This window comes from Lithobates pipiens, unplaced genomic scaffold (assembly GCF_037356315.1).
Source record: "Lithobates pipiens isolate NorthernLeopardFrog02 unplaced genomic scaffold, aLitPip1_a1.2 Scaffold_1, whole genome shotgun sequence".
Classification (NCBI taxonomy): Eukaryota; Metazoa; Chordata; class Amphibia; order Anura; family Ranidae; genus Lithobates; species Lithobates pipiens.
In genome coordinates this window covers 157191886-157217921 of record NW_027507685.1, presented here as the reverse complement: position 1 = coordinate 157217921, position 26036 = coordinate 157191886, and the positions used below count along the sequence as shown (strand labels likewise).

The 26036-nt window shown below is 42.0% G+C and overlaps 1 protein-coding gene across 3 annotated transcripts in view; it reads left to right on the top strand.

Annotated features, from left to right (window-relative positions):
* COL27A1 (collagen type XXVII alpha 1 chain) overlaps positions 1-26036 on the top strand; it is a 752882-nt gene that overhangs the window by 629004 nt on the left and 97842 nt on the right. For all 3 annotated transcript variants that reach the window (XM_077478787.1, XM_077478785.1, XM_077478786.1), the window contains 7 exons: positions 4731-4787; positions 8447-8500; positions 11259-11312; positions 11865-11918; positions 16794-16847; positions 21546-21653; positions 21744-21851. In XM_077478787.1, the coding sequence (XP_077334913.1) occupies positions 4731-4787; positions 8447-8500; positions 11259-11312; positions 11865-11918; positions 16794-16847; positions 21546-21653; positions 21744-21851 (489 nt within the window). The remainder of the gene's footprint in view (positions 1-4730; positions 4788-8446; positions 8501-11258; positions 11313-11864; positions 11919-16793; positions 16848-21545; positions 21654-21743; positions 21852-26036) is intronic.

Sequence of the window (26036 nt, the reverse complement as noted above, 5' to 3'; positions counted from 1 at the left end):
GCTGGACCAGGCTGCACTTTCATGGTTTCTGGCACAAGTCATCCAGCAGAAAGAAGGGAAACTCCTTTACCCAGGAACTGTGAGAAAAAATGGAAACTGTTTCTATTCTCTGTACCCTTAGCAGGACTTAATTTTCCAAGGAATACTGTACATCTGTACATGAAACATAAAAAAAAAAAAAAACATGGTTTTCTCTCAGTGGGCAGATATATATAAATGTTAGATTTATATCCCACGTTTACTAGTAAGAGAGTTTACTCCGATACAAAGACATTTGTATGATTGTCCTTGTGGAGCTACCTCCTCTACCTATATATCTATAGAAAAGCCTGTTCATGTTTCTTTCCCCAGTCAGTGTTAATTATAACAACTACATTTCAAATTTCTCTGTAGTGCAAGAGGAAATGGCACCAAATTGGTTGTCATACTGTTCTAGTAATGATGTGCACACATCCACCATGGGAATTCACAGTTTAGTGATCTTACTATTTCACTAAAACTAGCAAAGTATGCCCATTTGGGGACAAGTTTGGCCTTAACAGTATGGTGTCTGGTGATTCTTAGAGTGGACAATAGACAGTGGCAGTGTGTACTCTATAATTACATGGTTAGTGTATATCCTAGTGTACAGAGTAGAGCGGAATGGAGTATATAATGTAGAAGACCCTGTACAGAGTGGAGCAAAGTGCAGTATAGTGTACAACTTCATATATGTAGCGGAGCAGTGCAAAGTATATAACGTAATGAAGAGTATACAGATTTGGATGATGTGGAGTATATAATGTGCAGAGTAGAGCAGCTATTTAGTTTCTTTGCTTATTTGTGTTCCGCTTTAGGTTTGGTTAAAACTGTCTGTTGCATACCATACTGGCTATCATCCAGTATTTCAAAAATGCTGAAGTGAACAGGAGGGATGTCACCAACCTTCATTCAAATATATAAATAATTTTCTCCAGCACGCATATTGTTCTTATTGAGAGATCAAAGAAAAAAATTACAAAGAGAAAAGCTTTTCTTATATCCAACCAGTAACAATTTGTAGCTGCTACATAAGGCTAGGTTCACAGCCATGTATGTGGCTGCAGTAATTGCATCTGTTCCCACAACCACCTGCAGTCAAATCTCGCTGCTCTTAGGAGACTCAGTATTTTGGTAAGTTCATTCTGAATGGCAACCCCATGCACCTGCAACCTGCATCGTGTTTGCAAGAACCACAGAGAAATCGCATGGTCAAAAAGACCATGCAATTTCCCTGCGGCCGCATTTTAAAAAAAGGTGCACAAACCTTTTTTAAGGGAAACAGACACGGCAGCCCAGTCATGCCCAAATGCAGGCTGCCAAAAAGCATATATGTGTACACCTGGCATAAGATAAAATGTTAGATAACATAAGTAGCTGTTATTTTTAGTCTAGCTGTGGCCAGAAAGCCTTACACTCAGAGTGATCCATTAGGCTTCATGTCCAGAGTGTACAAGACATTTTATTTCTGTTCCATTGAGGGACACAGGACTTCAGATACTTCCAAATTATACTGTTGCCTACAGGAATATGTGAACACTGGCAAACAAAGAAAAAAAAAAAAATCTATAGGTCAGTCCAGGATAACGCGTCCACTATCCAGCATGCCTCAGCATCCTAGGACGATTTAACGCTATTCTTCAGCTCTGCTGAGAAAGCCTAGCTGTTACTAGGGGCACTGCTTTGTGGAATCTGAGGAAATTTGGAACATTTAGCCCTGTGACTTTGAAATCAATTAGACAGATAGATTTTCTGCATGTTCCCTCTAAGCCCCTGTACGCACGGTCGGAGATTTCCACAACCAAATCCGTTGGATTTTGCCCGTCGGATTTTGTCCGTCGGATCTTGTCCGAAACTGTTGCATACACACGGTTGGACAAAGTTGGCGAAAAATCCGATCTTTCAGAACGTGATGACGTAATTTCGTTACGATGGGACTACATTCAGGCTAGTAGCCAATAGCTTTGATGTAGGAATTTGATCTGAGCATGCGTGGCACTTGGTCCGATCAAAATTCCAACATGTTGGAAAATTGGGTCCGACGGAATCAGTCCGATGCATACCACACACAGTCGGATTATCCGACGACACGGTCTGATTGGACACATTCCGACGGATTCTCCGACCGTGTGTACAAGGGCTTAGAGCTCACCCCAGAGGTGCCTTGTGTAACTGGTATGTGTGTTGAGTGTATCCTCCGCTCCATTAGGGTCGTAACCCTACTCACTAACTTATGGTTAATCTTTCTGCCTACTCGTGTTGGGTACCTAGCGTTTTCTTGTTGGCTCAGAAGTAGCTTTCACAGTTTGCGGTTTGTGATTGTAGTCATTCAGGGTTCTTCCCTGATGAGTCGCATCTTATTGATACGATTGACTACAGCTTCGGGTATGGAGTTTTTGTTTCCTGACCCATATGGGGTCAGTTGTATATGGGCTTAGGGCCTTCCCTTCAGACTGGCTGGTCTTCTCCTACAAGGAGCTGTTCCCAGCTCCCTTGTCTGATACCCGTTTCTTGCAGAGACTGGTTTCCCTTTCTTATTAACCATGTTGGTTGTTTTTCTCTCCCCATTTACAATTTTTTTTCCACTCCTAGATGTTTCAGGTCTTTCCATTTCTAACTTAGTCTGTGTCGATGCTTCCTTCCATCATTCCTCCCTGGTTGGTAACTCTTTCTTCTTTGTCTTGGGTATCAGTCTCGGTACTCCGAGTCCTCCCTCTGGTTGTGTTGTCAGGTTCCTCTGTCAGGCAGAAAATTCAGTTTCATCTTGTGTTAGGTTCAGGCGCTGGTCCTTAAGGTGGCTCTTAGCCCTTGTGCACACGGTCGGACAATCCGACGGAAAATGTCTGATCGGACCGTGTTGTCGGATAATCCGACTGTGTGTGGGCTCCATCGGACTGTTTCCGTCTGAATATCCGACCGACAAAGTTTTAGAGCTGGGCTATAAAACATTCCAACAACATGATCCGATTGGACTTTGTCCGATTGTGTGTAGAGAATTCAGATCGGACAAAGTGCCACGCATGCTCAGATCAAATTCCTAGACCAAAGCTATTGGCTACTAGCCTGAACGTAGTCCCGACGTAACTAAATAACGTCATCATGTTACGTACGATCGGATTTTCCGACAACTTTGTCTGACCATGTGTATGCAACACCAGTTTTGGACAAAATCCGACGTATTTTGTTGTCGGAATGTCCGACCATGTGTACAAGGGCTAAGACTGCAGCTAGTCCCAAGTTCTGTTCTGCTGGGCCAGTTAGCTTGTTGCTTGTTGCTCGCTGCCCACCCCTCAGGTGGACTGCTTTTAGACATACGACAGTAACGTATGTCCTTCAGTGGATTAGAAAGAAATAGGATTTTTGTACTTGTAAAATCCTTTTTTAGGAGGCCTTTGACAGACACAAGTATCACCCTCTGTGCTTAAAATTGTGCTCCAGGTACTGCGTGGTACGAACTGAGGCCTGCTGGGAAGAGAAGGGGTTATCCTGGGCTGTGCCACAATAGTCTTCTTTTTTTTTTTTTTGCTTCCCATTTTCCAAATCCTCCTGTAGGCAGCAGTTTAACCTTGCAGTATCTGGATTTTTTTTTACCCTTAATGGACTCCCAAGAAAACGATTCGGGAGTACATTTTTTTTATCCTCTTACAACAGTAATGATACCACTTTCTGGTGAAATGCTAGACATCCCTTTTTTGTGAACATTAGCTGAGCTTAAAACATGCATGTAAAGTGTTTAAATGGCAGGTCAGCTTTATGGAAAGTAACCTGTTTAGGTAAAGAACTAGGCCATAATTGGTAATAAAGATGGGGACAACAAAACCGTGACAGTGTTTAAATTAGATCTAAGAACATTTAACTTTTGGTTAAAGAAAAACAAATGGTGGCCTTACACGCTTTGTTAAATGATCAATTTATTTTCTGATTGATCAATAGTGAACAACACGATTGATATGCCACACACAGGGAAGTGGGATTTGATTGATAGTTGGAAGATATGAACATAAGTTATCTATCGTATCTGTTTCCACTGGGCAACCTCTAAATCCAATTGATGAAGATACATTTGAATGTATGACTAATTATCTCAGTGCTGCAGAATAATGCAAAACAGATACGTTTCTGCCTTGGCTAATCGTCTCAATGTAATCAAATCCCATCCAAACTGAGTCTAAATTGACTGAAAAGAAAACACTTACTTTGGCTTTCTTAGTTCTCTGTTTAAATGAGAATCGTGGCCAGATTTGTATAGACAAAAGGAAGATATATATATGTGACTTTTTCAGGTCCCTTCATTCAAAACACTGCAGATGCATGGTCTTACTATATAAATGAGTCTGTGTGTGGGCCTTCTGCCAAGCACAACACGCCCATCTTTCTCTCCCCTCATCATGTGTGTTTGAAGCTTTGCATGTTTACTTTCTGGCCCCCCTTCTCTGCATTTTCTCCTGTCACTTGCCATTGCTCTATTTTTCTCACTCATTCATATAATCTAAACAGAATTTAGGCTTTTTGTTTTCTTTCTGCTCTTTCAGGCACATTAACTGCTTGCTGTGTACTGGGTCATGTAAAGAGGGGCACTGCAAAACTAGCTGGCAGCTAGCATAGGGCATGATGCCTAGACTGAAGGCTGTTACCAGTTGCAACATGCTGCCAGCTCTTCACGGGAATTACATTGTAAAATGTATATAATGAAATACTATCTTTCTCTGCAGGGAGAACAGGGGGAGGATGGCAAGATGGAAGGTGCACCGGGTCCCCCTGGAGACAGAGTAAGACTTGTTACTATTATCATAGAAGGTCACATTCATAATTACTGTCATTTGTTTTTGTGAAATTCTGTCTTTTTTTTGCTTATGCACATGCAACCTATCGTCTGTTGGGTATCACCAACCTAGGCAAAAAGAGTTTACCTTCAACAAAATCCAAAACAGCAATCAATAGATCCAAAGATACAGGTAGCCAAGATGAAAAATTTAGCCTGATCCGAGCCACGATCTCCCAACTGAGTCCTTAAAGAGGATCCCCTGCTCTGAAAGAAAATGACAACAATATAGAATACATTGCATATCAGCAAGTACAGTTACCTATGTCCACACTGTTTTTTTTTCTTTTTGTGGATCTCTTTTCAGGTTGCTTCTGTGCAGTCCCTGTCTGTGCTCCTGTGCAGTCATTTTGAGAAGTGTGTTGTCCTGTGCATGTGCGAGATGTGTTTAAAAAAAAAAGCCCTCCACTGAGATCTTGGAGCTCTGTGGCAGAGTTTTTTTTTTTAACAGCAGCAGCAAATAAGATAAATGGAATGAGGCACATACGCTTTTCTTGTGTGTGCAGTGTCAGAATTGTGCAACATCTTGAGGCTTAGGCTGTCCGTACATTATACAATTATCTTGTACAATTTTCCTTTAGATTTACCAAAACCATATAATATGAGGTTAAACACTTTCAATTTGTTTGCAATCAAGCAGGCCCTTGCACTACATAGTTGAAGGTAAATCTAAAGAAAATTGAATAGGAAAATTGTATAATGCATAGCCAGCTTTAGGTCAGTCATACATGGTTCAAATCTGGGCTGGCTCAGCTGGAAATTAATTGGCCGGCTGAATGTACCAAGTTGATCGATCAACTTGGGTACAACCAGCCTGGTGGATTCGACTCCGATTATCACAAGTGGCTGCTACAGCTGTTAGCGATAATCACTGTCTTCTCCTGGTGGTGATTGCTTCCTCCCCGCTCCCACCCCGTCTCCCCCTTCCCCGCCGGGAGAACACAATGACCCAGCAGGAAAGATTCTCCTATCTGTGCTGATGGAGGAATCCTGCAAATTTCTTTCCTGCAACCTGTGGCTGTAGGAAAAAAATGTGCACAGTCTATGACCAGCCTTAGGTACAAAATGTCTGAAGGCTCTAGTGACATTGCCTTATCAGGGGGCTACATCATTAATGCCTTCAGTGGAACCAGAAAGCAGATGGGGAAAAAGTTAAGGAAATCAAAAACTTTTTTTTTTTTTATCAATATTGGATGATTTCACAAATTTAGAAAAAACGAGGCTCAAGAGAGAATGTCAGATATACAATTATCTTCAGCTTTCTATAGAATCCTATTCTGTTGATCCCATTTGTTATCATGTGCTCAGTTTGAATGTTCTGATTTGTGACAGGTACACTTAAAAACTGCATGAGTTGTTTAGTCAGATTATTTGCTGGTAATACAAACAGAACAATTATGGCTAATTCAGAAGTTTTTCACTCATGCCCATACGCTATAGGAAATACAAACTACAGTAAAAGAAAACCCTTCTGCTCTCCAATTTTTCTCAAAGCCATGAAAGGTAACAGCAGCCCTAAAATACTTTGCAGCAGAAAATGTAACCCTCTAGTTCCCACAGAGGCCAGTCACGTAATGCCTTAAGCTTTTGATCATGTAATCTTCTGAAGGGCAGGTTCAGAATTCATATCAGTCAATGCCTTTCACCAGAAGAGATCACATGACTAAATCCTAGGTATTTGGTCAAATGATCAGCTGCTGTGGTATCCCAGAATAATAATTTCTGCTAACTATTATTACTTTAAGGCTGGATTTACACTGGTGCGAATTGGATGTGGGTTCACAGCATCCTATTTGCATGCCAGGAGACTGTTACCAGCTCTCAATGGACTCACACACTCAGAAGCCTTGGAGCAATTTCAATTGCTTATTGGTGGGTTGCTAACCCCTCACTACCTATTCAAAATGTAAAAAAGTTTGTATACATTTTAAAGAGGACCAGTCACATGGGATTATACAAGAATCCAATGTATAATTCTATCGGATGCAGTTAATATTAAGGTATTCAAACAGCAGGTGAAGATCCCTCCATTAATTAACGTAGATGGGGGGGGGGGGGGGAGAGGTCAACTGATTTTTCTCTTTCAGACTGTAGAGCTGAACAATAAAATTCAAGTTGTGTATAACCAGCCCTAAGCCGGCTATAGATGGTTTGAATCTCGGCCGGTTCAGCAGGGACTGCCAAGATTCGATCCATCTAGAGCCAGGCTGATTGTACCCAAGTCGTTCCATTAATTGACTTGGTTACAACAAGTGATGACTGTGTGTTCTCCCGGCAGGGACAAATCCCCTCCAGGAGAACACATGGCTCAGCGGGGGGGATTGCCCCATCAACACTGACTGAGTTGATGGGAGAATCGATAGATCGTCTTTCCTGCAACCCATGGTAGCAGGAGAGAAAACTGCACTATCTATTTCTGGCTTTTATTATAAAATTTTTATTATAAAGTATGTATGTCTTCCCCTATGTCTTTTGACTGATGTTTTCACTTGAATTTTAGGTGTAAGAAATCACTTAAAGTGGTTCTAAAGACAGTTTTTTACCTTTTATGCATTAAGGTAAAGAAAAATTCTGGGTACAGGTTCACACTGGGGTGGCTTCAAAGTTGTGCAACTCTGAAGCCGCCCCGTACCATGCTGCTTGCAAATGACTTCTGTAATAGAAGTCAATGCAAGCCGCTTCGAAGTTGCCCCCAAGTAGTATAGGAACCATTTTCTAATTTAGAGAGACTTGAGTTGCTCTGATTAGAACAGTTCCACTGTACTGCATGGAGCATGACTTGGCAGGCAGCTAAGCCCCCTGACAGGTTACTTAAATCCCGGTTCATACTAATGCCGTGTACACGCGATCGGACATTCTGACAACAAAATTCTGGGATTTATTTCCGAATGATGTTGGCTCAAGCTTGTCTTGCATACACATGGTCGCACAAATGTTGTTGGAAATTCTGATAGTCAAGAATGCAGTGACGTACAACACGTACGACGAGGTGAGAAAAATGAAGTTCAATAGCCAGTGCGGCTCTTCTGCTTGATTCTGAGCATGCGTGGACTTTTGTGCGTCGGAATTGTCCACACGCTCAGAATTTACGACAACGGATTTTGTTGTCAGAAAATTTGAGAACCAGCTCTCAAATTTTTGTTGTCGGAAATTACAACAAAAAATGTCTGATGGAGCCTACACACGGTTGGAATTTCCAACAACAAGCTCCCATCGATCGCGTGTACGCGGCACAAGGCAACCTGTCAGGCAACTTAGCCACCTGACAAGTCACTCTTCATGCAGAGCACTGGAACCGTTCTAATCAGAGTGACTCAAGTCGCTCCAATTTAGAAAAAGGTTCCTGCACTACTTGGGGGTGACTTTGGAGCAGCTAGCATTGACTTCTATTACAGAAGTCATTTACAAGCTGTGCTGTTAGGGGCGGCTTTAGAGTCGCGTGACTTTGAAGCCACTCCAGTGTGAACTGACACTTAGTGTGAACCGGGACTAAGACTAACGAGACTCCAGCTTATCTTTAGTTATTGTAGCATTGGTCACAAAATCTTGAATAGAGACGAGGTCTACCCAAACCATCAAGTGACACACCTTTTTCTCTTTATCAAGGGTCCTGTCGGTGATCGTGGAGATAGAGGGGAGTCGGGAGATCCTGGATATCCTGTAAGTGCACCGATACCTGAAACTGATACCTCAAGGCTCGGTTCTTTCATCTGTCAGTGGGATTCTGTGCTGACAACTGAAATATAAAGAAAAGAATGCTGGCAATTATCGATTGTTAAGGAGCGGAGCCGCCACATCCTTAACAACCGATGACATTTCAGCTGCCAGCAGGATTCCCCTGCTGACAGATACAATTTAATCAAAAGAATGCAAAAATCTCCAACCACCTTACTTTCCGTTAGGGATTTCAGCAATAATTGCAGATTTACATGAGTTGGAGTTTTCAGCAGAACCCCAGGTGTGTATGCAGTCTGGTACTGGATGATTTAGCTGTTTTCACAGAACAAGGCCCGCTACTAACCAAAAACTTGTCAGCCTTCAAGGCGGCGACAACTTTTTTCCTTTGTACCCGCTGTTCTGTGAAAACAGCAAAATCATCCAGTACCGCTCCCGGGGTTCTGCTGAAAACTCCAACTCGTGTAAATCTTCAATTATTGCTGAAATCTCTAACCAGAAGTGAGAGAGGTGGTTGGAGTTCTCAGCAGAACACTGGCAATAGTGATCTATGCATCCGCCAGAAATACTGACTCCTCCCCCCATTGTCTAGTGTTCCAGGGCTATCACTCCTTTCTCTGTGAGCACTGGGCAGTATAAGTGGAAACACCCCACTTCCACAATGACCTCAATGGTGGAAAAACATGGTGCTGGGTTAAAGTGGTGACAAGGATTATGGCTCATGTTTTTGTTAGGAGTACAAAGGTATGCAAGAGGAGTATCGATGGTAGTGATAGAAAGGGGCAGTGTAGTGGTGGCAGGGGGCACAAGGGTGGCATAGGAGTGCAGGTGTGGGAGGGGGTACAGCGTGCTGAGGTTTTTTTTTTAAGGGAAAAACAATGTAGTGACTGATGTGTGTGAGGGGTACAGTGTGCAGAGGTGTTTGTGGGGAGGAACAGTGCTGACAGTGCTATGTTATTGGGGGGGGGGGGGGGGGGTGAGGGGCATTGGTGACAGACGTGTATGGTGGGAGTGCAGTTGTGGCAGAGGTATATTGGAGGTGGGTTAGGGGGTAGTTGCAGAGGTGTGCAAGGTGGTACAGTTGGTACAGTGGTGACAGAGTTGGCTGAAGGGGCACAATGATGTCAGAGATGTGTGGTTGGAATGCAGTTTTTAGCAGAGGTGTGCTCAAGTTGTGCAGAGTTGTACGAGAAGATATTTGGTGAGGGTGAAAAAATGATTGCAAAGGTGTGGTGTGGGATTGGGTACAGTAGGGGTAAAGGCGTGGGATGAACAATAGCGATCTGCTGTAATCTCTAGCACCCAGTCAGTGAGAAATATTGATGTGCAGTAACCTCTAACAACCAATCAGAGAGTAGTAATGTTATGCTGTAACCTCTGGCAAGTGCCAACTAATTGCAATCACTGCCTGATCTGCTGCAGTAAATAGATTTTTCAGTCTACATGCTATTTATTGCATGTCTCGGGGGGGGGGGGGGGGGGGGGCAAGAAAATGTTTGCCCAGTGCCTTCTCAGGCTTCTCCTCCCCTCTGCCAGCTGTCACCTCTGCCTCCAAGTCTTTCCAGCTCCCTCAAGCATGGCCAATTTTTTTGGTGTCATGTAATATGTCAATGCAATTGTTGATTGTCCAAGAACATTTGTAAAATCACCCTGTTCTAGCTCCAAATCAACCATGGTTAAATGTTGTTATTCTGTTATGAAAGTTTTCTTGGTGTAACATTCATATACAATATTCAGTGTACATTCTGCTTTAATACCAGTGGAATGCTACATTAATCTTTAGGATTAAAGATGCTCGCACAAATAGTTTCTTTGGACTTTTAATGCCTTTTTCCAATAAATCTTGTGTATTCGCACAAACAACTTAGAAGTAGATTAACGTTTCCAAAGGCAGTTCCTCTGTTTGAAATGCATTTGTATTTACAGATAAATGAAGACGCTTTACGTCTCAATGCTAATTCTCACATGAGGGACACGGGGAACAATTTAAAAAAATAATTGTTTTTATATCAAAGTAGGGGAAACTAGAATCAGTCAGCTTTTTTTGTGCTGGCTGTATCCCCATTATAGTTTTATGAGGCCTTAGACCGCAATAAAACCCAACAAATCGAATGCCCTGTACACACGGGCGAACATTCCGACCACAAAATCCGTCTGATTTTTTCCAAAACTGGTGTTGCATACACACAGTCGGACAAAGTTGTCGGAAAATCTGATCGTTCGGAATGTGATGCCGTTCGTTCGTTCCGACGGGACTACATTGTGGCTAGTAGCCAAAGCTTTGGTCTTGTAGTTTGATCTGAGCATGCATGGCACTTTGTCCGATCAGAATTCTCTACAAACGATTGGAAAAAGGATTTTATAAAATTCAAGATCCTGCTCTCAAATTTTTTCAGACGGAAAAAGTCTGATAGAGCCCACACACGATCAGACTTTCCGACAATATAATCCGATCGGACCTTTTCCGTCGGATTTTCCGACCGTGTGTACAGGGCATTACACTTTTACACTCTATACAAAACTAAAAAATGTGTTTGGGGTTAGACCTTAAACATTTGATGTTAAAAGTGCCAGAAAAAACACATGAGTAATAAACACTTGAAGTCGAAGTTGAATGGCTATGTAAGGTTTACTTTACTAGCCAAAAACAGACCAATATTGTTCTATATTATTGTAAATATGAAGCATATTGATGAGGTTTAAGACCTTCTATGATCATTAACCATATATTACTTAAATGCAGGGCCAAGAAGGACCAGAGGGCCCCAGAGGAAAAGCAGGGCAACAAGGTTTACCGGTAAGGAACTGTCACTGTTAGCTTGTAAAGCTCACCATACATGTAACAGTCTGATTAGACGATTCTGCGTAGTGTGTGTGATGAAGTGATTAGGTAGGCCCTCACATTTTGAGTAATTTTAAAGGAGAATGTACAGAGTCTGTAAAATGAAGTAACGTGAGTTTAAAGAGACACTGACACTTTGCCCATTCAGGCATAATTGGAGGTGGCCATTTGGGAAAACCACAACGAGTAGATCCAGTGATACATATGGCTAAAGTTATGTAAATTTTGAGGTGTCCTTGACCCTATCCACCTCTTACCTCTGCCTCCTAGTAGTTCAGTAATGAAAATTAAATATCACAATAAAGGGTAAATGGGGAGGCAGGGTGCATGTGGTGTATTTTGCGCCAAAATTACACTTCCTCCTTAAGTTCCAGTAAAATGGAATAGTGTTTATTTGGTGTAATTGGTGTGCGTCAAACCAAATGTCTTATACTTTATTCTCAGTATTTATTTTTTGTTGTGGAATCTCCAATAATAATTACATTTAAAAAAATATTTTTTTTGCAGGGGCATCATGGGCCACCTGGTTTTCAGGGCTTAAAGGGATCCAGAGGCACTGTGGTATGTTTTGGTGATTTTTTTTTTTCTGCAATGGAAATGGTAGTCTTTCGTGCACTTGTCTCACTAAACAAATGCGGCATCCAAACTCATAGCCAAACATCTATGGGACCGGGCTCTCCTGCCAGCTCTTTCCCTTAATAGCCCTCCTTTACTTTGCTGAAGTAGTAAATTGGTGAAACTTAAAAATAAACACTTGCTGGAGAGGTGCGCATGTTTTTTCAGGAGGATCTTCTGAAAGCACTCCTTTTGGCTATCGTACATGATGGTAAATGTAGGAGCAGTAGCTAACCCAGCTTCCATCACCAATGGCTGCATCCAGTTACACTGAAACACCTCTGTTTTGGAAAGGAGATCTTACCAAGTTCTGGCCTTTTCCCTTGTGCCTATTGTCACCTTATATGATGTATATGTATATGTATATGTATAAAGCATAGGACAGAGTGTATTAAAATCATATAGGAAGAGGCAGAAGATGGTTAGAACACAGCTACAGTGCCTTGCAAAAGTATTCGGCCCCCTTGAACTTTTCAACCTTTTGCCACATTTCAAGCTTCAAACATAAAGATATAAAATTTTAATTTTTTGGGAAGAATCACCAACAAGTGGGACACAATTGTGAAGTGGAACAAAATCTATTGGATAATTTAAACTTTTTTAGCAAATAAAAAACTGAAAAGTGGTGCGTGCAAAATTATTTGGCCCCTTTACTTTCAGTGCAGCAAACTCACTCCAGAAGTTCAGCAAGGATCTCTGAATGATCCAATGTTGTCCTAAATGACTGATGGTGATAAATATAATCCACCTGTGTATAATCAAGTCTCTGTATAAATGCACCTGCTCTGTGATAGTCTCAGGGTTCTGTTGAAAGCGCAGAGAGCATCATGAAGACCAAGGAACACACCAGGCAGGTCCGTAATACTGTTGTGAAGAAGTTTAAAGCTGGATTTGGATACAAAAAGATTTCCCAAGCTTTAAACATCCCAAGGAGCACTGTGCAAGCGATCATTTTGAAATGGAAGGAGTATCAGACCACTGCAAATCTACCAAGACCTGGCCGTCCCTCTAAACTTTCAGCTCAGACAAGAAGAAGACTGATCAAAGATGCAGCCAAGAGGCCCATGATCACTCTGGATGAACTGCAGAGAACTACAGCTGAGGTGGGAGAGTCTGTCCATAGGACAACAATCAGTCGTACACTGCACAAATCTGGCCTTTATGTAAGAGTGGCAAGAAGAAAGCCATTTCTCAAAGATATCCATAAAAAGTCTCGTCTAAAGTTTGCCACAAGCCACCTGGGAGACACACCAAACATGTGGAAGAAGGTGCTCTGGTCAGATGAAACTAAAATCAAACTTTTTGCCCACAATGCAAAACGATATGTTTGGCGTAAAAGCAACACAGCTCATCACCCTTAACACACCATCCCCACTGTCAAACATGGTTGTGGCAGTATCATGGTTTGGGCCTGCTTTTCTTCAGCAGGGACAGGGAAGATGGTTAAAATTGAGGGGAAGATGGATGCAGCCAAATACAGGACCATTCTGGATGAAAACCTGTTGGAGTCTGCAAAAGACCTGAAACTGGGACAGAGATTTATCTTCCAACAAGACAATGATCCCAAACATACAGCAAAATCTACAAAGGAATGGTTCACAAATAAACATATCCAGGTGTTAGAATGGCCAAGTCAAAGTCCAGACCTGAATCCAATTGAGAATCTGTGGAAAGAGCTGAAAACTGCTGTTCACAAACACTCTCCATCCAACCTCACTGAGCTCGAGCTGTTTTGCAAAGAAGAATGGGCAAGAATTTCAGTCTCTCAATGTGCAAAACTGATAGAGACATACCCCAAGCGACTTGCAGCTGTAATCGCAGCAAAAGGTGGCTCTACAAAGTATTAAAGCAAGGGGGCCGAATAATTTTGCACGCCCCACTTTTCATTTTTTTATTAGTTAAAAAAGTTTCAAAAATCCAATAGATTTCGTTCCACTTCACAATTGTGTCCCACTTGTTGGTGATTCTTCACAAAAAATAAAAATGTTATATCTTTATGTTTGAAGCCTGAAATGTGGCAAAAGGTTGAAAAGTTCAAGGGGGCCGAATACTTTCGCAAGGCACTGTATCTACTGTGCGTATTATAAAAGGCAATGATGTATCACAATGTGTGTCAGACATATAGGACTTTTTTTTTTAATAGGCTCTCGATGGTAAGTTTTTCAGGGTAATGGAAATTATGCCTACTGTAAAGTCAGCTTACCGAATGTGGCCTTATATACTGTATGAAAGGGTATCTCCTAAACAACAGACTCTGATAGGAAGGTGTCTGTGTATCCCCCACTAACCACTCTGTTGAGTTTAGGGCTGAATATTAAAAGAAAAGTATGGGCAAAACTTTTCTTTTTGGCCATACTTTTTTCTTGTGGGTCACAGGAGTACAGATATCTCTGTCTCGTTAGCCTGCTGTCAACTGATGTGGCAGAGCCTCCTGCCTCTGGAAGGATCCCAACAACCTTGTTAGGATCCACCCAGCTGCCTGGTTGACAGCTGGCTTTGCGTCTCAGCACATGGCTAGAAGCCAGAGTCAGCTGAGCTTGCCCACTCCTCAGTCCAGCACTCTGAAGAGTGGTGACTGATTATCCCTGTTCGCCACTCAGAGCCAACCGAAAAATTAGCAATTAGAGGTCATGTGATCACTCAGTTCTAACATGGTTAGTCTGCGGGAGCTTCAGGAGTTGCATGGAAAAGACAATAGGGCCGAAAAAGAGAAAGCTTTTACTACTCACAGGTATATTGTAAGGGAACATTTTCCTTTGCCCATGCTAGATAAAGTGACATGTTGGCTACTCTGAAGACATTCTAAGTTGCCAGTTCATACTTTACAAAATACATTTTGGGGTATGGGGGGAACGTGTCATTCCACCTATCCCAAATGAGTCAGTGCTCCGTTCCTCAACAGCAAGGCCTAAGGGCTGTTACAGGTTTCTGTGATTAGAGAAGTAAGGCTGCCATTACTGACCATCTTCTTAAAATTATAGTTACCTGGCTGCTAAGCCAACCTTCTTGGTTCAATACTATCTGAGAAGGTAGACCAGAAGTATGCAGGTCAGGAAAGTTTGAAAAAAATCCTGTCCTTATTTATAATTCAGTGACCTGGTATGAAGGTCGACCAGAATGTACAAATGGAGTCCAATAATGATATTTTTTCTGTTTCTCTTGTAGATGTCTTTTAGGGTCCATTCACAAAAACACTACTGCTCTTGGCAGTGAAAAAAATGCAAATTTTGAGCGTTATTTGTACTAGTGTTTAGCTTTTTTATCTGCCAGAAAACCACTTTCAAAAACGTAAACCAGAAATATGTTTTTTGCCTCTAAACACTGAGCTTAAAATATGCTTCTAAATAACCTAATGTGCATGGACACACAGAATAACATTAGTTAAAAAAGACAAAACTCCTCTAGGAACAGCGGCTTTTTTTTTAAGCCCAGTGCATGAACCCTTATTTGGACCTTTACCCAACCAGCATGTCCGACTCGCAATTTGCCAGCAGTTAGTTATCTTTCCCTTTCCTTTAGCAAGGAATACCTGGTGTTCCCTACATCGACAAATCATTCTTCCAATGATATGTTGGGAAGGGTCTTGGCTCTCTGGTCTATTAACCAGGTGGTGGTGAGTTTGATGGGGGAAAGTTTCTAGAAAACCTTCTTTAAAAGCTGATGAATTTGTACCCTTTATCCTGCTACTGTAAAATCGGAATTTAAGGGTGTAGCTGTGGCAGACTGATATTGAGACCAAGGTATCTAGCACTATCTGATTTATGCAGGTGGCAATGGCATGAGTGTTACATTTGGATAAAATAAATTCATATATAACTTGAAAACCTATGCTGATTGCTGTGGAAACACTTAGGGGCCTATTTATAACAAAAAAACGGATATCACTATCCACTCTTCACTGGACATCATAGTAATTATTCCACACTGTGCCTGCATTTTACCAATCAAGTATAAAATACAGGCTAGATGTTATATTTAAGTAATTGTCTTACTGATCCCTTACTGGTTTTGCTAGAAGGCCTCATTGCACTTCGTTTTGGCCCTTGAGTATTTCCTGATGTAACTGGATTGGCTAAACAAAGTTTCACAAAGTCGGACATGGAAAATGATGGTTCTGCAGTAGCAAATGTTTTAAAAATTGCTTTGTGTTTCAGAAAGAGTAAAATTATTGGTGAAAATTTGGCCAAAAATTGATTAATAGTCTTCGTAGTTTTTTGTTATCTATTTACAGATCATATTTAGCTGTGTTATAATTAATATTGGTGAAATATGGGCAAGAGTGAGTGGAGGGATTGTCAAAATAGCTTTATGATAAGTAGTAAGCATTGAAATAATTTGCATGAAAAACAGTAAAATGCAAATGAAAAAAAATGTTGTGGTTAATATGTTAAAACTAGAGCAGAGAATTGAATTATTGGTGATAGCAATTGGTGATTGGTAGCCAAGCGCTACATTTTCAAAATTGTGCTCATTTTCTTTTCTTCGGTAATAATTCATCAGCACGATTGCCTTTTTATAGTACATAGAGCTGATACAGTTGTATGAAAAGGTGACAATGAATGGGGTAGATAAAATCAAAGTCATTCATTTAAGCAGTGAGTTGGTGTGTGCGTTTTCTCTGCTGCACATGTAGGAATATTGAATGACAGAATACTGAATGTCTGAAGACTAAATGCATGGATTAATACCATTACAAAGAGGCCACCGCTGACATCAGGAACTGGGTGTCCTGGTCACTTGCTAGGCAAAGAAACAGAATGTAGATTTCAGCCAGATGTGAAAGGAATCCAAATTTCATTTCATTTCTCTGTTGTTTCATAGGGAACAAGGGGCAAGCCAGGAAAACCAGGAGAACCCGGAGCTCGAGGACCGCCTGTAAGTTCTGAGTTTTTAACAATGTGATATTCACATTCTTTGCCTCTTAGCCAAGTATATATTTTTCCATACATACAGTACTGTTATTGTTTTAAGAACTTGTGTAAAAATGCTGTAAAATTAACAGGTGTTCAAAAATTATGAAATTAGTAGTTTTTTATTATCAGTTAACTTTCCACAATGTGCACAAAAAACTTAAATCCACTAAAGAACTGTGGTTCATTTTCCTAAATGTCCAGATTTCAAGATGACAACCTTCCAAGATCCTAAATAAAAAACTGTGTGCGCAAGTGTACTTAGAAGAATTGCTGTTGTTTTAAAGGCGGGGGGGGGGGCTCACTAAAAATTGATTTTAGTTCATTATTTTTATATATATATATATATATATATATATTTACATACAGATACACAGTCTCAGTCACATTTAAAGGCTCAAGGTTTTTTACTTGTTGAGCATTCTATGCATGAAGGTATAAAAAAACGTTATCTGTGCAGCATGGTCCCCCTAATACTTACCTGGTCTCTGTGCTGCACAGAGCAGGTAATTATAACATGTTTGTTGTTAAAAATATATATATATATATCATTTTGACCATTATTTCCTTTTTTTTTTTATTGTTCCCATTTTAGTTTGCTATGTTCTGCTGGTCCTGCTTGTTCTTCACAATCCTAAAAGAATATACGATAAAATTCTGAGAGTATACAGTGGGTATAGAAAAGAATCACCGCCATTTTAAAATTATTACATTTTGATATGTTGCATCCTGGAATGAAGACAGACACAGTTGTTTTGTTTTATCCAGCTGTATTATAAGTGCAACTTATAACATCTATGTCAGGGGTCTCCAAACTTTTTAAACAAAGGGCCAGTTTATTGCCCTTCAAACTTTATTGGGGCCGGACTGTGGATACTGGGAGTAGAAAATGCCCTGGCATCGGTGGGAGTAACAGTGTCATAGGCTTGATGGTCAGTGGGAGTAAAAAAAATTACATTATTGGTGTCAGTGGGAGGAATAGTGCCCCATCTCCGGTGTAAGTGGGAGGAATACTGGCTTGTATCAGTTGGAAGGAATAGTGCACCAAGGGCCAGATAAAGGCAAGCAAAGGGCCGCATTCGGCCGGCGGGCTACAGTTGGGGAAACCCCTGATCTATGTGAAAGATATAACACTAACATGTCAGAAAAAATAAATACAAAAACAGAATCACAGAGTTGGAAAAAGGATCACCCCTTTGTGATGTTATTTTGTTGAACCACCCGTTGCTTTAATTACAGCCTTTAGTCTGTTGGGATATGTCTTTTACTAACTTCGCACATCTAGACTTTGCAATATTTGCCCACTCTTCTTTGTAGAACTGCTCAAGTTAAATTAAATTTGAAGTTCACCATCTGTGGACTGCAGTCTTCAAGTCATCCCACAGATTTTTCAATTGGATTTAAAGCGGGAGTCCACCGGGACTCCGCATTTTTATTTTTTTTTTAAAAGCCAGCAGCTACAAATACTGCAGCTGCTGACTTTTAAATAGTGACACTTACCTGTCCAGCGCGCCCGCAATGTCGGCACCCGAAGCCGATCGCTCGCTCGTCTGTCGGGTCCTGCCGCCGCCATCTTGGGTATGGGAATCAGGAAATGGAGCCTTTCGGCTTCATTTCCCGGTTCCCTACTGCGCATGCGCAAGCCGCGCGGCGCAATCTGGACGGTCCCCGCTGCCTCTGGGAGCTGTGTGTTTCCCAGCAGGCAGCGGGGCACTTGCTGAAGGGGGCGGGCGCTTGCGGAAAGGGGCGTAACGTACGCCCCTTTCCGCAGAGAGCTAGCCCGGAAGTGGGTGCAGTTACCTGATGAGCGGAGGTCCATTTTAGGGTGGACCTCCGCTTTAAGTCTGGGCTCTGACTAGGCCATGCCAGGACGTTTACCTTTTTTCTTCTTCAACCACTGTGTGGTCATTTTTGCTGTATGCTTTGGGTCATTGTCATGTTGGAAGGTAAATCTTCTTCCCATTGACAACTTTCTGGCTGAGGGTAGCAGATTTTCCTCAAGAATTTGATGGTAATTTGCCCCATCCATTTTTCTTCTGTCCTGACAAGTGCTCCAGTCCCTGCTGCAGAGAAACATCCCTATTACAGGATATTACTATCTATGATTTACTGTAGGAATGGTGTTGTTTGGATAGTGAGCTGTATTGGATTTCCACCAGACATATCATTTAGTGTTAAGGCCAAATACAGTGCCTTGAAAAAGTATTCATACCCCTTGAAATTTTCCACATTCTGTCATGGTACAACCAAAGACGCAAATGTATTTTATTGGGATTGTATATGATAGACCAACACAGTGGCACATAATTGTGAAGTGGTAGGAAAATGATAAATGGTTTTCCAAATTTTTTACAAATGTGAAAAGTGTCGCTGCAATTACAGCTGCAAGTCTTTTTGAGTATGTCTCTACCAGCTTTGCACATCTAGAGAGTGACATTTTTGCCCATTCTTCTTTGCAAAATAGCTCAAGCTCTGTCAGATTAGATGGAAAGTGTCTGAACAGCAATTTTCAAGTCTTACCACAGATTCTGAATTGAATCTAGGTCTGGACTTTGACTGGGCCATTTTAACACAATAATATATTTTGATCTAAACCATTCCATTGTAACTCTGGCTGTATGTTTAGGGTTGTTCTCCTGCTGGAAGGTAAACCTCCGCCCCAGTCTCAAGTCTTTTGCAGACTCCAACAGGTTTTCGTCTAATATTGCCGTGTATTTGACTCCATCCATCTTCACATAAACTCTGACAAGCTTTCCTGTCCCTACTGAAGAAAAGCATCCCCACAGCATGATGCTGCCACCACCATGTTTCACGGTGGGGGTGGTGTGTTCAGGGTGATGTGCAGTTTTAGTTTTCCGCCACACACAGCGTTTTGCTTTTAGGGCAAAAAGTTCCATTTCTGACCAGAGCACCTTCTTCCACGTGTTTCCTGTGTCCGCGGCATGGCTTCAAGCAAACTGCAAATGGGACGTCTTATGGCTTTCTTTCAACAATGGCTTTCTTCTTGCCACTCTTCCATAAAGGCCATATTTGTGGAGTGCACGACTAATAGTTGTCCCGTGGACAGATTCTCCCAGCTGAGCTGTGGATCTCTGCAGCTCCTCCAGAGTCACCACGGGCCTCTTGGCTACTTCACTGATTTAATGATCTCCTTGCCCAGCCTGTCAGTTTAGGTGGACGGTCATGTCTTGGTAGGTTTGCAGTTGTGCCATAGTCTTTCCATTTTCGGATGATGGATTGAACAGCGCTCCGTGAGATGTTCAAAGCTTGGGATATTTTTTTTAGATTCTAACCCTGCTTTAAACCTGTTAACAACATTATCCCTGACCTGTCTGGTGTTCCTTGGCCTTTATGATGCTGTTTGCTCACTATGGTTTTCAAACAAAATTCTGAGGGTTTTGAATACAAATGCACACCTCACTGTTCAAATATGTATTTTAAAAAAATTGAAAACCATTTATCATTTTCCTTCCACTTCACAATTATGTGCCACTTTGTGTTGGTCTATCACATAAAATCCCAATAAAATAGTGTTACATTTTTGGCTGTAACATGACAAAATGTGGAAAATTTCAAGGGGTATAAATACTTTTTTAAGATCCTGTAATTCAATTTTAGTCTCATCTGACCATAAGACCTTTTTCCATGTGGCCTCAAAATCTTCAAGGTGCATTTTGGCAAAGCTCAGTTTTGACTGCATGTGGCCTGCCTTGAGGAATGGCTTTTTTTCTTGCAACTTTCCCATACAAGCCACTTTTGTGGAGAATTTGTGATATTGTTGTCACGTGCACACAATGACCACTGTGTGATAAATTCCCGCTACTGCGTCAGAGTTGCTTTAGGCCTCTTGGTAGCCTCTGACCAGTTTCCTCCTGGCTCTTTTATCCCGTTTGGAGCGATGTCCTGAGAAAAGACGATTAGCTACACCTGATAATGTTTACAAGTCATTTTTAGGAGGTGGGGGTGATTCTTTTCCAACTCAGTAATTCTGTTTTTGATATTTTTTTGTTTTTTTCTGACATATTGGTGTTAAATCTTTCACTTGATGTTATAAGCTGAATTGAGTAAATGCAGCTGGAAGAAACAAAACTGTGCCTGTCTTCAGTTAAGGCTGCAAAGCAACAAAATGTGATTATTTTAAAGGGGTGATTCTTTTCTATACTGACTATAGATAACAATTTCCTTGAAAACTGAACATGGGCACTTTTATGGTGGGGCCACCAGCTGGGCATACTTCACTTACTTCAATTCCCATACTGTCCTGTGCACCTGCTGGGAGAAGGGAAAAGTTAGACCCTTGTAAGCTTTTTGTTTTAAAATCAAATCTTTATTAAAAGTATTGTAAGGTATGAATCTGTCCTCATCCCCTTGTAACAGGAATAGGTGCCTGAGTAGCCATCTGAAAATCGCCACCACTGTCACAATGGCAGGAGGGGAGTTAATTTTCTCCCATACATAGAAGTATAAGGTAATTTTCTTCACTCCTGGCAGCTGAATGGGAAGGCTGGCAAATGAAGTGAAAGGCAAGTGTGTGCCACTAGTGGGGTCACCTTTTAAGTGACCCTGTTGTTTTGCCCTAAACAAGGGAAGTACAGGTTTACTTTAGGGATCCAGCAAGAGGCGGTAAGGTGAAACATTTAACATTGATTGATTTTATTTTTAGGGAGCTGTAGGATTGGCTGGTCCTAGGGGAGTGGTAGGAAGACAGGGCCAAGAGGGTCCTCCTGGACCAGAGGGAATACCAGGGAAAGATGGCACTGCTGGGATACAGGTGAGTGTGTGAAAGTCCCAGCAATGAACAGCAACAACACTAGTCATAAGATATTTTGTATTTAACCGGAATTAATTTGTTCCTTTCCAGGGAGAACAAGGAGATGATGGGGAATTTGGCCCTGATGGCTTGCCTGGAAAGCGAGGAAACACTGGCGTGCCTGGTTTACCCGGGGCTCAGGGACCCATAGGACTCAGGGTAAGGATTCCAAGCTTGCACCAGGACAATTAACAATATATTCTTCGTGTTAATGTGTATGCATTCTGAACATTGATAAAGAGTGTAAGATTCCAGGTCTGATATACAATATTACTTGTTGGATTTGGGCACTTATGGGAAGTGTTTGTGCTTGGCTCTAAGTGCTCATACTTTCATTTTGGCCTATCATGATGGCCAGCGCGAATATGCAGGTGGTAAGAAGGGATAGGCAAGTGTCCTCACTATCAGTAAGCGATTGGACATTTGATGCATTTTGGAGAGGTGCTGAGGAACATTTCTCTTTTGTTTATTGATGGGAACAGCAGAGATATTGCTTTCTGACCATTGGGTTTATAGCGCCACCTCCAGGAGTAGGACACTAGGCAAAAAAAAAACAGCCTAAGGATGGCCACACCCTCTATTTGCTAGAGGCAGCTCAGTTTTTAGCTAAGCTTAGTGTCTAGGTGTAAGGACCCATGCTCCCTGCTGGGAAGCTCTCATAAAGAACTGGTGTTAGGAAACCAGAATGACTGCCAGAGAACTGATATATTCAGAGGGGAGTCAATGACAGCCCTGATACTTTCACACTAAAGTTTTCCTTTGGTAACCACAACACCTGGGTGAAGCCCATACAAACATGAAGAGAAAACACTGGACGGAATTGAACAAGGCCCCAGTACAAAACAAACCACATATAGTCACCCTGCTCTACCATATTTATTCATTGCCAAATCTTGCAACATATGTATGTATGTGTATGCGTGGATAATACAGTATCTCACAAAAGTGAGTACAACCCTCACATTTTTGTAAATATTTTATTATATCCTTTAATGTGACAACACTGAAGAAATGACACTGTGCTGCAATGTACAGCTTGTATAATAGTGTAAATTTGCTGTCCCCTCAAAATAACTCAACACACAACCATTATTGTCTAAACCGCTATTTTAATAATGGTCTGATTATGTGGCTGCCTGTTGTTTATGTTCATATAATGTTTTTTGGTTTGTTTGGCCTAATTCTGATTTGTTATAGTGGGAAAACGGCATTGGTGTATTTTACTGTAGCCTATGTTTGTTCAATAATCTTTGTTACAGTGGTGGCTGGTGACGTTTTGGATGGGGGGGGGGGAGACTCCGCCCATCATTTATGACCCCTCCCACTTCTCACAAACCACGCCCCTTATATAATCCACCCAATCCATACGTTGTTTGCACTTTGCTGAATAAGAATACCGCATGGCATGCACATTATTTCCTCCTGCGAGCATTATGTTATTATTCTGTTCTGCTCAATTTTATATTCTTTTAAAAATGGCTCTAATAATTCCTGCACAGTTGACTAGTACTACTACAGACAAGAATGTAAAGGCCGGGGTGCATTTAAATAGATTTGGCAATTGGCATAAAAATCTTGTTTTTCCTTGGAGAACATTGCACAGGACCACCTCACCTCACTGCAGCTCCGCTCGGGCCGAGGAACGGAGCCACCGACCTGCCTGTGTTTGAACGACAATGCTCACGCCTGTAGAATCACAGTGATTTTACAGGCGGAAGCTAGTCGGCGTTCTGCATTGCGCCGCAAGGCGGGTTAAATACCTGCAAATGAAGCGCCATGGATGCAATCTTGTGATTGCATCGACGTGGCGCTTTACATTGTGTACTGCAAACGGCGCCACAGTGTTAAATGACTTTTTTTTAATGTCTTAAAGGGCCCGTTGTTTTTTTTTATTTATTTACTTTTTTTTTACTTTTTTTTTTTTCTGAGACTACAGGGGGGGGGGGGGGGGGCATTGCCCGGGCGCTGCCTATGGATGGGCCGCCACTGCTTTGTTATATAACATGTTTGTTGTTTGGTTTTAAAAAGTGAAGGTTTAAAATCACTTTAATAACCTAATAATCACATAAGTAGATATGAATGAGACAATGAAAGCTGTGCAGTTGTCATATACAGTGAACTATCACAGGGGTGCCCAACCAGTGGCCCACGGAGCCCTCTGATGTGGCCTGTGACCACCTGCTCTGTGATGGAATAGAATACTGTTATTGATAGTAAGTTTACCACTAAAATCAGTGTATATATGGGCATATCTATTCTGCAGTGGGTACGGGGCTGCTTTCAAACTGATCCACAGGTGCAGAGCAGTGTACCTGGGGGTTACCTGCAGTGAGCCATAGGCCCCTTTCACACGGTCAGTCCGACCCAATTGGACCCTCCATTCACCTCTAAAAAAAAAGTAGAAGATGTAAATGGACTTGTGTATGCCTACCTCCCATCCAATCCACAAAAAGAAAAGAGTAGAGTGGGCTGCCATGCACCCGCTCCGCTCGTTGTGGCCCACGACCAGTTACTAAGGCGCTTAGGTGACCCTCACTCTTCAAAAGGTTGGGCACGCCTGACTTAAAGTGTTACTAAACCCACAACAGTTAAATATGTTTGCATATGCAGTAAAGCATGCTTGTTATACTCACTGTGGAACAGGCTAGTCCTCTGCATTGTGTAAAAAGGCTGTTTGGTCCTGTCTCCTCCAATCCATCTGCTGATAGTACAGAACCTTGGAGGCACCTGGAAGCACTGTCCAGACTGAGGGTCAGGGGTCATACAGCCTCATAGGACTGTCACAGGAGAATGTAAACTCCTTCTATAAGCTTTAACCAGTGCTCGGCTGGACACTGATAAGTCACAGAACTGCTATATACTGCTGATGAGAAAATGTATTTAGCAGCTTATATTTACTAAAATAATTGCATTTCCATGTTCTGTGTACTGTTCTGTGTACTGTGGAAGACCAAATATAGTGAGTGTAGGGTCCTGGGTTTAATAACACTTTAAAGCGGAGTTTCAGCCGTTTCTGTGTTAAGTCAGCAGCTGCTGACTTTTAATAAACACACACTCACCTGTCCCACGATCCAGCCATGCGGCCGGCCAAAGCCTCGGTTCTCTCCCTGGCGCTGGTATTACTAGTGTGGGCACTCAGCTGTGACAGCTTGCGGCTTCACAGCCGAGTCGAGGTGCGCCTCCTGAATGGCCGAGCAATCTTCTGGGGCCTGTAATGTATCCCAGAAGATTGGAAAGGGGGAGAGGAGAACTTCCACTTGAGTCGCCAAGGTGGCGCAAGCGGAAGTGGGAGCTGGATACCTGTCAAAACTAGGTACTCCCCCCCCCCCCCCCCCCCAAAAAAAATGGCATGCCAAATGTACCATGTCGAGGGTTAGGAGTCCTTAAAGCGGAAGTTCCACTTTTGGGTGGAGCTCAGCTTTAATGACATTGTCAATCAGCCATGGTATCACGTTTAAATTCCAATTTTGGTTTGGCTTTATTGGATATATAGAAATAAAGACAGAAAGGCAGGGTACAGACATTAGGGAGAGGTCTGGGTATGGGAAGAATGTGATAAGGGAGGCAGTACTGTGGCTTATTTCATTAAAGAAGAGGGCCAGCTTTAAAAAAAAAAATTTTTAAAGTCAGCAGCTTAATATGACCCCAAGGACATTGTCAGCCCTCTCTCACTCATTTAACTATTCCTGGAAGTCATCCTCTCTAAAATACCTGGGGGTACATCTCACACCGACCTATGCGACTCTATATAAAGCCAATTTCCCCCAACTATTTACGGATATTGGGGCATCCCTAGCCAAATGGAAATTTCTAAAACTGTCCCTCTTTGGCAGGTTGGCAACCATTAAGATGGCAATCCTTCCCTGACTTTTCTACCTTTTATGAGACACTCCCCATCCCAATCCCACCAGCGCACCTTAGGACGCTCCAAGGTGATCTTCTAAAGTTCTTTTGGAACTATGGAAGGCACCGGTTAGCCAAGTCCGTATTATTTGCCCCACGGAACCAGGGGGGACTTGCTTTCCCCAATATAACCAAATATTATTTAGCAGCCCAACTCCGACCAATAGCTTCTTGGAGTACGCTACACATCTATAACCGTTGGACTCAAATCGAGAAGTTGTGGTTGGCCCCTACACACCCTAACTCCATGTTATGGAGTACAGAAGTCAGCCTTAGTAAATACCAATCACTGGGACCAATAGCGCTCGTTCGCACACTGTGGCTCCGCACCAAAAAGGTATATCCGCTGACCTCCACAGCCTCCCCGGCCACCTCTTCTTTTTTGTTTACACCCACTGTCCCAGATAGTCTGACATCCCGAATGTCTCAACACTGGTTTAG